Source organism: Psittacula echo, assembly GCF_963264785.1.
Source record: "Psittacula echo genome assembly, chromosome: Z".
NCBI classification, from domain to species: domain Eukaryota; kingdom Metazoa; phylum Chordata; class Aves; order Psittaciformes; family Psittacidae; genus Psittacula; species Psittacula echo.
Window position 1 is genome coordinate 65,113,880 of NC_137742.1, and position 13,972 is coordinate 65,127,851.

The 13,972-nt window shown below is 35.6% G+C and overlaps 1 protein-coding gene across 2 annotated transcripts in view; it reads left to right on the forward strand.

The window, feature by feature from the left end:
• Positions 1 to 13,643, forward strand: part of HSD17B4 (hydroxysteroid 17-beta dehydrogenase 4) — a 65,367-nt gene extending 51,724 nt beyond the window's left edge. The window contains exons 21-24 of one of the 2 annotated variants that reach the window (XM_080636928.1): positions 1,409 to 1,498; positions 3,416 to 3,554; positions 11,182 to 11,309; positions 13,221 to 13,643. In XM_080636928.1, coding sequence (XP_080493054.1) covers positions 1,409 to 1,498; positions 3,416 to 3,554; positions 11,182 to 11,309; positions 13,221 to 13,310 — 447 coding nt within the window. In that variant the 3' untranslated portion in view covers positions 13,311 to 13,643. Of the gene's footprint in view, positions 1 to 1,408; positions 1,499 to 3,415; positions 3,555 to 8,459; positions 8,554 to 11,181; positions 11,310 to 13,220 lie in introns of those variants that run through there. The other variant, XM_080636929.1, reaches the window with a different exon arrangement.
• The last annotated feature ends 329 nt before the right edge of the window (positions 13,644 to 13,972 follow it).

Sequence of the window (13,972 nt, forward strand, 5' to 3'; positions counted from 1 at the left end):
TGACTGAAGGAGGTAAATTTTCTTTGCAGACCTGGTGATTGTTAGCAGCTATAGAATTTCAGAATGACAGTAACATCAAGGCTGCTGCGTACAAGCTTTTGTCTCTCTGTACTAGTAGTAAACATGACAGTTTGGTGCCTCAAATGAAATTTGGAGATTAGTATATTGGAGATGGCATATCCATATTCAGTCCTAACAAAATTTCTAGCCTTCAGGTATTTATTTTAGAGGCTTTGCATATGAAGTTTAAATTAACAGAATTCATTATATAATTCCAAGCCCTTTGGAATTTGTAAACAAGAGTGGGATGTTTTGTTGTGTTTAAAAGCTGGATTTGGTTAGTAATTGCTAATATGTAGAGTTCGGTAGGATTTTTGTACTTTTTTTTTTTTTTTCCACAAGGGTGGAGAGAAATGGCAATGTTAAACAGGATTATGGAAAACTGCCTTGTTTCAGCAGTTATGAATTGTTCAGAATAATGTTTCTTACTGCGTGTTGGATTAGTCTGAAGTAAAGCTATCATTGTAGTTGCAATAAACTCAAGTTAAATCAAGCTACAGGTAGACACATGACTTCAATATGCAGGTCTAAATGCATTTTCACTGTTGTCTGAAGCGCAGTGGCAGCAGGTGACAACTGTTAGGCACTATTTGAGTAATTGTTACTATGTAGTCTTTCTGTGTTAATTTCACTTGTGCAATAAGGTCAGCTGTGATACTGGATATTTATCTGCTTTGGCTATTTATCATGTAACTATGTGTTGTGAATGAATCATTTTGCTATCGTCTTTTTGCTGCCGTAAGTCAGAATGGTTTGTCAGACCCTTTAAAATGACTGCCAAAATGAAACTCATTTTCTCCTCTGACTTGACTATTTTAAAAAATTAAAACAGAAGTTAATTCAGCTATTTTTCATCTTCTTGTTATTTCTATTTTTACAAAGCTTAAAAAATTGTTTCTAGTGCAAGTTGCAGTGTAAGGCACCTGGAGATAGTGCAACTGTCTAGATGAACTCTTGACAAGTTCATATTTACCTCAAGGAAAACGATATTTTTCTCAAAACTGTTTATGAAATAACATTAACAGTAACTTATTACACTGGAGGTAAATTTTCAGATAAATAAGGTTTTTTTCTACCATTTTGTGAACATAAAAGCAGAAATGTATTTTGGTATAATTTCTCATGAAGCAAATAATTACATTGAAGAGCTGTTGTAAAGCATAGTAGACTGACTGGCTTGAAGCCTAAAACACATTTATGTGTGGATTTTTTTCACTCTGGAACTTTTGTGTTTGCTCTTGTCTTCATCTTCGATTTTAAAATGTAAGGCAAACTCCTTGGTTGTCATTCTGTTGTGATTTTTTGCAAATATATTACCTCTTTAATGGCATTTTTGCCCCCACCACAGGTCAAAGAGACTGGAGAAGTTGCTATTGCAGGAGGCTATGTGGATATAGTACCAGCCATGAATAAAACTTCTGCTTGGGAGCCTCTGAAGGTAGGGAGAAGCAATAAAAGTCTTGACTTGCAAAGCAGAATAGTTAAGGTTTATTTTCGTGAAAAAACATGTTAAAAAATACTTAGATCTCTAGTCTTATTTGCAGTAATTAGATGAGTATACAAGTTCAGAGATGTAAACACACATGTGGTTGTATATACAGAAGCTGAAAGATCTGCTTTGGGAAAAATAGTTATGTTTTAAGGTACACAGGTTGGTTGATGTTTGAAGTGCTTGATGCCAGTTGAACTGTTAGGATAAGCATTGTGATGTATGTGACAAAATTAATGAGGTCATGCACCAGTGAGAGTTTTGAGCACTGGCATAACTTAAGACTGAAATTAGTCTCTATAATTTGGGGTTCTACCTGTAAAAAGAGCATTTTGGTTTTGTTTTATAGATGTTGAGTATCAAACTCAATGTAACTTGTGACAGCATGTGGTCTTTTTTTAATTTTTTCAGAGAGACATGGGGAGAGTGGCAGGAAGGCATTAGAATAACAGAACAAATGAAAATGAGCTAGTGTACCCATAGAAGAGAACAGTTTTGTCATTGAATCACTTTGAAAGAAGACTCTGACAGCTGTTCGTGCACAGGGATAGGCCTAACACATGATACACACTTTATGCTGTATATATTTAAAAAACCCCTCTGCATGCCTTCATTAAGCCTCAGGTATGGGATTTGAGACAACAGACGGTATGGTACAAGTAATGCCAAGGATGTGCTGGGTTCTTAATGTGGTCTAAAAGATGGGGGTGCACAATGCATTGCCTTAATAAACTGTCATTTTCCCCCTATTCATTCCTGCCTGCAAAGGATGGAACTTTAGTGGATTGAAGTTTATGAGGTACTAAGATAGTGACATTCATAGAAAGCTGCTGATATATTCCTGGAATCTCTGTTTTTTTGCTGGTTGTGTTTAGTCCTCTAACATTCTGAACTGTTGCCAGATCTTCATTTGAAGTTCAAACATGTAAGCATTACAGCTTTTTTGTGAAATAATTACAGAGATTTTTTTTTTTTTTTAACATGGGTGTTTTTTTCATCAAGCTTACTCTGAAAAAAAAGTGCTTTGGCAAAAGTTTGCTGGCAGAGGCAGACATTAACCAGGGAAAATGAGCCTGAGTGAGTGAAGATCGGCAAATTTAGATGTCATTGGAAACTCTGTTATGTAATGGAAAAATGTTAGGCTTAACCGAAGAGGTGGCAAGGTAGCAGTGTGAGGAGTATTGCACGTTAGAGTACATGTAGGTGCAGCGGAGCAACTAAAGCTGTGGGAGCTTTTTTGTCCGATTCCAATTAGATGAAAAACTTCACTGGAGCAGCTTCTTAAAGTGTAGCATTTTATCCAGTACAAATACTTGTTAAGACATGAAAGGCTTGAAAAATAATACATTGCAAATAAATAATACATGCAAATGTAACTGTAGCTAATCCTACTCTTAAACAGTGTCTACACTGGAGTTCTGACTGTGTTCATAATGCAGTACATTTTCAACATGTTCCATGTCAAGTTAAAGTCGTGTACTGATAAAAACATTTTTGTTTCTAAAAACTAACATGGCATCCACCATGGAAAAAAGTGGCAATGGTTATCCTCCAGGGGGAATAAAGGACAATATAGAAGCCCTTAGAGCCCTAATTATTAAACATGTCTTAAATTGTAGTGACAAATGACAAGAACTGCAAGATTTGCAGTAATTCTCAAGAAGAGTCCATGAAGCATTTTCTGCTTAAATGTTTTCTTTAATGCGGGCAGTTGCTAGAGGTGATTATTTAGGGTGGAAGAAATCTCAATTGCATTTAGTAATTCTGCAGTAAAGACTTTCATGGACACAGTGCTTGAACTAATAAACCTATTTAGTACGTTTAAACAGAGTTTCAATTTTAAATGATTCATACTCTCTTTTTAAGACTACAGGACTGCAGAGTGACCTTGTGTTTGAAGAAATCGGTCGTCGTGTAAAAGAGCTTGGAAATGAATTGGTAAAGAAAGTAAATGCCATATTCCAATGGGACATCACTAAAGATGGAAAAACAGCAATGCAGTGGAGTAAGTTGTAGATTTTTTATAATACCCTGATGCCTTTTTTTTTTTTTAATGACATGAGAGTAATAATACTCATTCTAATTAAGCTGATACCTTGAAAATAAGCATAAGATAGTGGATGAATATTCACTAGGACTTAAAAATCTGAATGCACCCTGAAAGCACAGGGGACAAAGAGGTAGATAAAGTTCTATAATGGCAGTTGCTAACCTTTCTAGGTAGGAACATTCTTCTGTAACTTGCCTATCTAGATGTAGGCAGAGTCAAACCATCCTCTAGAACTTCAGTGCATTTCTGTTTACATTTTCCAGAATACATTATCACTGCACTTAGATAAGCAGGCTGAATTAACCTACTTGAAGCTCTGTGTTGCAGTAACCAGTCTGCTGGTGATGTACATGCTGACTAATCTTAATAAAAAAGTGTTTATTTTTACTGCATTGTTTTTCTAATTTCAGTTAAAATATAGCCCAGTTTCTTCCCATAAAGTATTTTGAGATCAGGGTTAATGAAGGTATAGTGATGCTTACCCATAATTTAAGCATGCAACTGTGTTGATGAACTGATGATGAAGCTTGTAATAGCAATGGGTTGTGGGGGGGGGGGTTCTGTTGAAATGGATCATACAAGTTAAGTGTACTGATGGGGGCAAAATTACTTCCTCAAAAATTGTTTTAAATTCTCCTGTGCTCAGTTTCTAAGGACAGGTATTTTTGAAAAAAGCAGTTTAATTTTAGTGATGAAATAAATCTAATTGTCTTTGGGATTTATTTTTTTTCCCCCAGAGGTGTCCTGAAAGATCTGTTAGTAGAATGTAAAGCTTTTCCTAAGGAATTAAGTAGAGTCAGGTTGTAACTACCAGGCCTTTAATTTGTGGAAAAGTGCAAGTCTTGGGGTCAGGTGTGTCACTGAGACTGCTTCATTTTGATTGGTCTGAATGGTTGGATCTAGTCAAAAGAATAGTTTTGAGGTAGATGCAGATGAGGTGGGCTGCCCATTGATGAGCTAAGGGAAGAGACTGACTTTGGTAAGTCCACAGGTCTGTGTAGTGCTTTGTCCCATAGACTGTGACTTGTTTTAACTATTGTTAAGTCTTTGCAATGTCTGTTCTCAATAAGTGATTATTATGGTTAAGAAACTGTTCTTTCTTTTACAGAGAGGTTTAGAAACATATAATTCCACTTTCTTTTTTCCTAATGTTAACCAGCAGTGATTCTGAGTAGCAAAACTGCTGTTAAGTTCTATGAAAATTCCATATGTAGATTTATCAAGATAAGTTCTACCTGTATTGTAACAATAATAAGCATAATAATAATTATTATAATATTTATAATAATTATAGCATAAGCAATTTCTGAGGGATAAAGGGGGATTTCCACTTGGATAGCAGTTTATCAATATATTGAGTATACCTGTGCAGATTATGCAGGCTGAGTACCTATACATCAGAATGAGAAGGAGGCCAAATACTGCATAATTTAACTCAGAATATCTGTCTTAAAACTTCTTAATGCTCTTAATTATTCCTAATGTCTGCAGTTTTCCACTTTAACACTCAGTGCTGTGATGGCCATGCTTAGAACTTGGGCAGAAGGCTTATATAGTCTTTGCTCTGTTGTTGCTTAAACTTTTAGCAGATATATTAGAAGCACATAGATGAAACTCCAAACAAAGTGGATACTTGTGTTTGTTAGAGATCACTTTGTACATGACATCAGTCACATGTACATGTGTAACTAAATGTAATATAAGTGATGGCCATAATAATCTAAATATTGTAATATTAAAATAGTTATGTAAACTCAAAACCAGAGTGTTAGCAGTTGTGACAACTCTCACAGTTTGTCCTTATGTTGATTAGTAGCATACTACTGTTGCTTTTTATTTAACCCTGATGTTAAATTTCTAATGATGAGAGAGGTGTGTGTGTATATATATATATGTACATGATGGAATTTTTATTTTGGGGATTTTCTTGAACATGTTTTGGTCATTACAAAAAATGCAAAGAAACACAAAGCAGAAGAAAGACCTTCCAGAGGCAAGCATTGAAGATCTTTAAGCAATTGCCAACTTAATTCTTTTTGCTTATTTGCATACATTATTATTCAGTGTTCAAGAGCATCATCGTGTACTGTCTCTTCTACCAGATGCTAGCATAATTCATTTTGCATGGTGAATGTGGAAGAAGAGAGTAGTATGTTCAAAGGAAGATAGCTTTCTTGGGTTATCGACAATATCTTAACTGCAAAAGATTTCTGACAGATCTTCATATGTTCAAGACTTTTGTAATGCACATGAACAATTTAGATTAGAATTAGATTTAGACAACCAATTTAGATATGTAACACTGACATTTGCTGACTTGAAAGCTTGACTCTTTCTGTTGTTAAAGGAATGGAAGTTCTGTACACAATTAGAAACTTTAGCCTTCAAAATATATTTTTTTACTTCAAAAACTGAGGGTGACAGTAATATGTTACCTTTGCTATAGCTTAAATTTAATTCTATGTCACTATTTTGACCAGTTTCCAACCTGCTTCAGATTTTGATATTCGTCAACTCTGATGGTGAAATTGCAGTCTCCACTACATTTAAATTTTGCCCACTGATTATTACTTGATCTTATAGCTAAATTATTTGTGACTTGATTATTACTAAAATTCTGGGTAGAATAATTTTGAATCAGTTTTGTAAATGTTATGGTAAATTAGATTGTAACAATTTTGAATTATCTTTTTTTTCTTAAAGTAAAATTACTGCTTTGAGAGTGAGATCCCATACCGTACATATCTATAGTAAAGCAAGGAGGAAAAGACAACATTAAAATTTATTTAGAATTCAGTTCCAGTGGATAAATATTACATACTCCTTCAATGTGTGATCAGAATTCTTGACGTGTTGTCATTGAAACAGCTGAAATGTAAGGAAGTAGTTTATTTTGGGGAGGATTTTTTTAAGCCTTGAGCTGATGATAATTTTTTTATTCTCTATCTTCTTTTTAGATCTCTTTTTTTAAGGGCCTCCCAGGCCTTTACAGGCGGTGTTTGTGGTTCTCTTGGGCTACCTGCTAAGCCTCTTTCCCTTATTAAATTTGTTACATAGTTGTGCTGGCTTATCTTTTAATTTTTTGACTTGTCACTTCTGCACAGCTTGTGCTGTTGTGAAAACTGCAGCAATTGACAGTCCTAGAAACAATCTGGGCCCTGCAGCTCATTGCTGTCTTACTCAATGATTGTAGCTCCAGCATCTTCTGCTAATGTCCTTGAGTCTCTTAGTATCTGGGAGGAGGTTGGAAGAGAAAGCAGCAGTATTAAGGGCCGCTGTGAAATTTGTTCTCATTGCAGTCATTCTGGTCCTTTCCAAGCTTTCAGGAACCAGAATATTTGGGGGTTTTGTTTGGTTGGGGGTTTTTTGTTTGTTTTGTTTGTGGTTCTTTTTATTTATTTAATATTTTTCGTAGTGTTTTGCTTTAATTGCAGCTGTAACCCTTTGATCTTGGCAGTAAGCCGAGGTTTGTGTTTGTTACTTTAAATGAAGTGGGATTTGTGAATTGAATTTAGCCTTTTTTTTGTTACAAAGACACTTCTTGATGGTAGCAGGAATATCAGTAACGCTAATCTTTTAACCTAGTGATGACCTTTCCTTTTATGTAGTTCTGTGTGGGTGGTATGAAGCCATGGGGAAGTGTAGAACAATTGATCTTGCACTCAGAATGTGAAATTTTGGGCAGCTCATCTGCTGTGTGAACAATGTTGAACTATAGCCACTAACAACTGGTTTTATTTAGTGGTGTTTCTTTATAGAAACAAGATGCTCTAATTTAAGAGGATGCTGACAGTCCTTTTAAGAATATAAAGTAATACAGATTTTGGCATTATCAAAACTTAAGGAGTAAGTTTAGCAGTACTGGAGCTATCTTTTTTATTTGTAAACAAAATTCTTACTTGAGAACCCCCAGCTTTTACCTCTCCAGTTGCTTAACTATCTAAAGCATGCTTTGCTCTCTTCTGCATCTTTCTCACTGTGCAAGAAATGCCATTGTTTTCAATAGTTATAAAATATTTATCTTTTCCTTAGAATTAAGTTACTTCATTTCAGCTTCTCTTTCCATAGAGAAAAGACTTGGCCACTGAAATTTGTTAGTTGATAGTTAATGGCTGTCTAGAGCAGTACCCATCTGCTGCTTTTCATCATGCTTCTGAAGACACTGCTGAAGGCAGAAGATACTTCTCTTCCTTTACAATTCTCAGAAGAACAAAACTTTGTAAGGAGAACTGGAGAGAAATTGTTATGTGCAGTTGATTGTGATCATCTGACAAATTACAGCCAAACTGCTTAATAATTTATAATGTGATATGACTTCAGGCAATGAAGAGCGAATGACACTTTGTTCATTTGATTGAGGATGAGTCTTGTCTTGCAGTTACCCCCTGTAAAGCAGGATTAAAACCAAACCAAAACGGAAAATAGTCTGACCTGTTAATATTTCTCTCCTAGAAATTGTAAAGCAATCTTCAAAAGCAAAGCAAAACCTGTGCCCCAAATCTTAGATTTTTAGGCTATTTGGCTACCGGCTATAGCATGTCAAAGTCTAGTGTTTTAGCCTGCATATATATAATTTTTGCCCTTTTTATTATATCTCTGACAACAGGACACTTACAGATGATAAGAATTCATAGGCATTTAATTACTGTATTGTAACATGTATAAAAGTAAAAACAAAAATTTGAAGGATACTTACTGTTTCATCCACTGATCATTTTGGAAAGCTAGAAGTTTTCTCCTCTGAAGGTTGGAATCTGTTCTGGTGTTTGGATCATTTCTTTCAGTGCTAGATTATATTCATTTGTCTGTGTGCGAGTGCTGTACTTTAGTCTCAGTTGTCATCTGACTATTCTATGCTAGGTATACATCAAGAGGCAAGAAAAATGATTGAATGATGTGTTTCTGATCCTTCCCATCCCCATTCCCACCCCTCGCTCCCCCTGCAAAGAAAAAGAATGAACATGTTTTGGGGAAATTTTCCACTCTCTATAACAAGGCAAGTTCCTTTCCCTCTTTTACATACCAACATATGGTATATTTTGGATCACTCTCCCTTGTGATTCACCAGAATTAACCCAGTAGGGCTTACATATCAAGTTTAGGGATTTCATTTCTTTCATTTCCTCCTGCTAGTTCCTTTGGGGGTTTGTGTGTCTTTTTTCTCTTCGTAGCACATTTACGATAAAGCTTAAAAAAATTAAAAAAAGGATGGGTCAAGTAACAGTCGAAAGTCCATCATGTTTTTGTAAAAAAGACAGTATTTGTTGTCACAGTGCTCTTCTCTTTTGTGGCTGCTCTGTTCTTTTTTCTTTTTTTCTTTTTTTCTTCCTTAGAAAAAATATGAATGCTCTTTGAAAACAATAAGGAGCAAATGGAAATAGTATTCTCATATATTTGTGTAAAGAACATACTGTTAGGTTGGTCCTCTGTTGTTTTTTTGTTAGAATTTCTAATAAGTTCTAATTTCAGATGGGTTAAGGATTTGATTAAACGCAAGTTTTGCCTATGGTACCATGATTATGCAATATTTACAGGCGTATTAGCACTTTGAGAGTTTGCCGTTAGTTACAGACGTGAATTGATAAGCAATGCTTTTGAGACTGGGATAGGAAATGGAGGAGAAGAACAGGGATTGTACTGATATTGAGTAGGTACTATAATATTTAGATTAAAATATTGGAGTTATCAGAATTTGCCTGGGTCACATTTTGTGGGGCTTGCTGACCAGTGGTGTTTGGCTTAAAGGGAGCTAAGTTTGGCTACACCAGAATGGTTCATAACATATCTAGCATTTGAGTAGGGGTATATTTTAAAAGCATATTGACAGTTAATCTTGGTTAACTCAATCTGATTAGCTTGTATCCACTGTGAAGCTTGCATTTCATGATTCAGTAGATTATATATATATGTTTTGGTTTGTTTTTTTTTAATAATAGACTGTGCCTGCATAACCTAGACTATATATAGTAGCTGGCTTGGGTAAAAAGAATGTTACACAGCTCCTACCCACAAACACAGAAGGTATAGGTTGTTCATCTGGTGATCAGTACTTATTTTTCTTTCTTCTGCTGTTATTGCGTCAAGTTTGTGATGTCTGTTAAACCTGTTCCTGAAATTAAAATTTACCTTAAAATCAAGTGGGTAATAATCCAGTATGTCTGAGCATCATTGTATACTTAATTAGAATTGTAGAATCATAGAATGGTTTGGGTTTGAAAGGACGTTAAAGATCATGTGGTTCCAGCCTTCCAGCCCTGTCCAACCTGGGCTTGAACACTGCCAGGAATGGGGCAGCCACAGTTTCCTTGGGCTGCTTGTTCCAGTGCCTCACCACTCTCACAGCAAAAAAATTCTTCCTTATATCTAACCTAAATCTCCCCTGTTTAAGTTTGAACCCATTACCCCTTGTCCTATCGCTACATTCCTTGATGAAGAGACCCTCTCTGGCATCCTTGTAGACCTCCTGCGGATACTAGAAGGCTTTTTATATTGGGGACATGAGATTTCCAGATTCTAGTTTTGTTATAATTGGATAAATATTACTTAGAACAGATTTCAGAAAATGAATGACTTCAACAGACAAAAGCTATTCCCAGTCTGGTAGTTCACCTTAGCCTTTCAGAAAAATTATTTGAAAAAAATACAAGATCGTTTATGCAGAAATAAGTCTCCACAGTTAGGCCAGCGTCTTTGTCAGTAAAGAGACATCAGCTGACAGTATTAGTACTGGCTAGGCAGCAGTGATTCTGTGATGAGAGTTGCCATGTCCTTATGGGAACATCCACATGAATAATGATTTTGGTTTGTGTGTAAGAAGCCAGGGGTGGGTAGGTGGGGGGTGAGGAAGCCATCAAGACAGGAACATCCAGAGGAAAGGGAAAGACTGGGAATTTGCAAATCTGAGAATTATTTGGCAGAGCACATCCTGTCAAAATATCCTTCTAATACTCTTCTAATTAAATGACACAATACCTGATAGTGTTAGTTTTGTAAGAGATTATTTAGGCAGGTCATTTGAGTGTGGGAAAAGAACACTCTAAGTCTCCAGACACTTTGAGGAATTTTTGGCTTTCCAGAAGAGAAAGACAGTTATTTGGCAAGGCTTTAAATGCACTTTGCGTAAAGCAGAACAGGCTATGTTGCCTGTGGGGCAGAACAGAGAAAATGCATCAGTATGTCTGAACATCACATTTGTCTTCTCGGAATATAGGGTGCTGTTTTAAAACATTAGAGCTTTGTTACTAAATAGCATTTTTGCAGTAATTACACCAATTAATATCTTGTGCATCCCAAGTTTTGTTTAAAAAGTTTTTGCCATCTCTGCAATCTTTTTGAAATGTCAGTCTTTGCTGTAAACCCCCTCTCCCTTAGTATGGAATTTTTTTTTTCCTATTCTAGTGTCAATTATTTTCTTTCATTAACGAAGAAAAATTAAAGCCTTTTTATTTTCTAAGTGGCTATTAGCTCAAGATTTATGTTCACATTGGATGCTTTATAATAGTCGATAAGGAGAGTAGTGTTCTTTAGACTGAAAATTTTATCTTTATTTTGGAATAAAACTGTCTTTGTTGCTTCTTCTCAGCAATTGACTTAAAGAATGGCTCTGGAGCAGTGTATCAAGGACCTGCAAGAAGTTCTGCTGATACCACCTTCACACTGTCAGATGAGGATTTCATGGATGTGATACAACAAAAGACCAACCCCCAGAAGGTAAAACCTGTGCATCACAGTCATACTTGTTTACATGGGGTCATACTATTTCCCTTAAATCAAGCTCTGATTCTGAATGTTGGCATTCTGAAATCTGCAGTGCTGTTTGGCAGTGCAAACCAGAATCAGATGAGGTATAAGCACATCATTTGTAGAATCATAGAGTGGTTTGGGTTGGAAGGAACCTTAAAGATTGTCTAGTTCCAACTCCCTGCCATGGTCAGGGACACCTTCCACTAGTCCAGGTTACTCAAAGCCACATCCATTACCTTTTACTGAATAGGTCAGAAGACAGGATGAGGAATTTATCATCTTGAGACAAAGATACCTCAAATGACATAAAGCCCAGCAGTACAAAGTTAGTTGTTTGTTTGTTTCCTGGCACTTCACAATACGTGATTTGCAAGGGTAGGGTTTGTCAGTTTGATCATTGAGCCTGTTTTGATTGGTCATGTTGCAGGAAGTTGGTATTGCAGTATTCTGATTTACTGCTAATACTGAAGCAAAGAGAAGTCTAGGACAATGCAGGCATGTAGATCCATTGAAAATGGTCAAAATTCACCCAAACTGGGTAGATTTTTAAGGGATAGAACAATTTAAGAAAGTTACATAATCTGGGTTTGCACTTCTAGCTTCTTGGCTTAATCAACTACTTGAAAATACTAATTTTACTAATAAAACTGCCTTGTGTAAAAGTAAATTAAACTGCCATAAATTTGTCAGCTTACAGATTAAAGCTTGAGAAAATGAAAACATTAATTAAGCTCATCATATATCAAACAGTTCCCTTTCTTTGATCCCAAGCAGAAGTTGTTGAAGACTTTGATTGTAAAATTTGAGACTAATAATGATGGCAATTGTTTGTTAGAAGTCCTGCGTACCACATGAGTAAAATCCTTTGTGACCTTCTGTATGTAGCAGGCATAAAGTGTAAACAAACAAGCTGTTGATGTGTAATCTTCAGAATGCTAAAGAAAAGTGACTGCAATTCAAGAACATTGTCTATTATTAGGCATTAGTATTTCCTCTGAGTTCCTGTGAAGTTCTTCATCTAAAGAAGCTCAAAGCATCTATTCAAATTCTTTTATGCTGGCTCTCTCTATTCCTTATATGAATGTATTTCAAGTTAATGGAACTATGCAAAAGCACATTGTTTCACAACTTTCAAAGAGCTTTCAAACTGCAAAGCCACAGCAAAGCAAAACTATTTTTAAAAAAATACTGAACTAGGTTCAAACAGGGTATACAGCTCTTTGAAGCAGGGACAATAAAAATGTAATATACCAGCATTTCAGTGAAAGTACTGGTTGATCTTTGATTCTGCAGACACAAGGAAGTCTTTTTTAGTTCCAGTTTGTAGCAATATGCCATGTATAAGGCTGGTGCATTTATTTGCAACATGTGTGTACATATTTGGATTTGTTATGAATTTGACTGAGTAGCTGACCTTTTCATTAAGGCTTTTATTTTCAGTAACTGACCTTTGCTTTCCATTTTCTCCTTTCATATAAGGATATGTGGATATATACAGCATAGGGAGGGGAGGAATGAGAGCTTTTTATCCTGCCCTTGTGAAGTTTTGCCATCAGCTTCTGTGAAGAAGTTTCTTTTACACCAGGAGAAGTCTTCTGTGCTATACGTACGAAAGAAGTGGAGGCCAATGAAGTTGCTTTGTATTTGGTTTCTTTCCCTAAGTGGTAGACTACATCTTGCACTCTGGATAGAAAACTGTCATCCTGGATGCTATCAAAATTGAACTTGGATGGTTTTCTGTTAAAAATCCAGTGAGCATTGTGAACAGAAGGCTTTCTTCTGAGCACTGAATAGTCGCACCTATCTTTGGCTTCTTGTTTGGTGTTCTGTGGGTGAACAGTTGAATACTTTTTTTTTCGCCTTCTCTGCTTTTTGTAGGCATTCTTTTCTGGTAAACTAAAAGTGAAGGGGAACATCATGCTGAGCCAGAAACTGGAAATGATCCTGAAAGATTATGCCAAACTCTGAACTGCTTGATCGTCTACCACAGCAGTGAAGAACTTCAGAAGACAGAAACTTCAGTTAGTTCAAAACCAATGATTGAAACATTGCAAGCTACTTAACATCAATATACTGATTTATTATACTGCTAATATACAAGTGTTTTAATTGCTGTAGACAGAAGGTTTTGAAATGAACATAACTGTTAATATTGTCCTTTTCTTATATCTCAGCTGTGATAGAGAATCATACTTTTCTCATTACATACCTTAATCTGAGTAAAATGTATGTAGTTCTTACAAAGATGCATATATTTCTGTACTAATTACGAAGAAAATTAAACCAATACACCTCTTTGGTATCTCCTTCTGTGTGTCTGTCAGTCTTCATCTATATCGCCTTAAGCAGACTGTCTAACTTCTTTGAATCTGGCTGGTTTATTATTAAAATTAACATTATCTTTTGCCTTGACTTCTCATGATTCCATTAGAACAACTGGAAGATCCAGGTCAGTTCCATCAGTTCCATTTATTTATGTCTTATCATTATGGGGTTTTTTTCTGTATAGGAAAAAACTCTTCAACTTTGCCTCTGCCCACCTTAGTTAGACAGTCATTTTTATATAAGTTACTCTTATAAATTACATGGAAAATTGTAAGAATTAATTGCTTAGGAAAAGTTTTTTCATC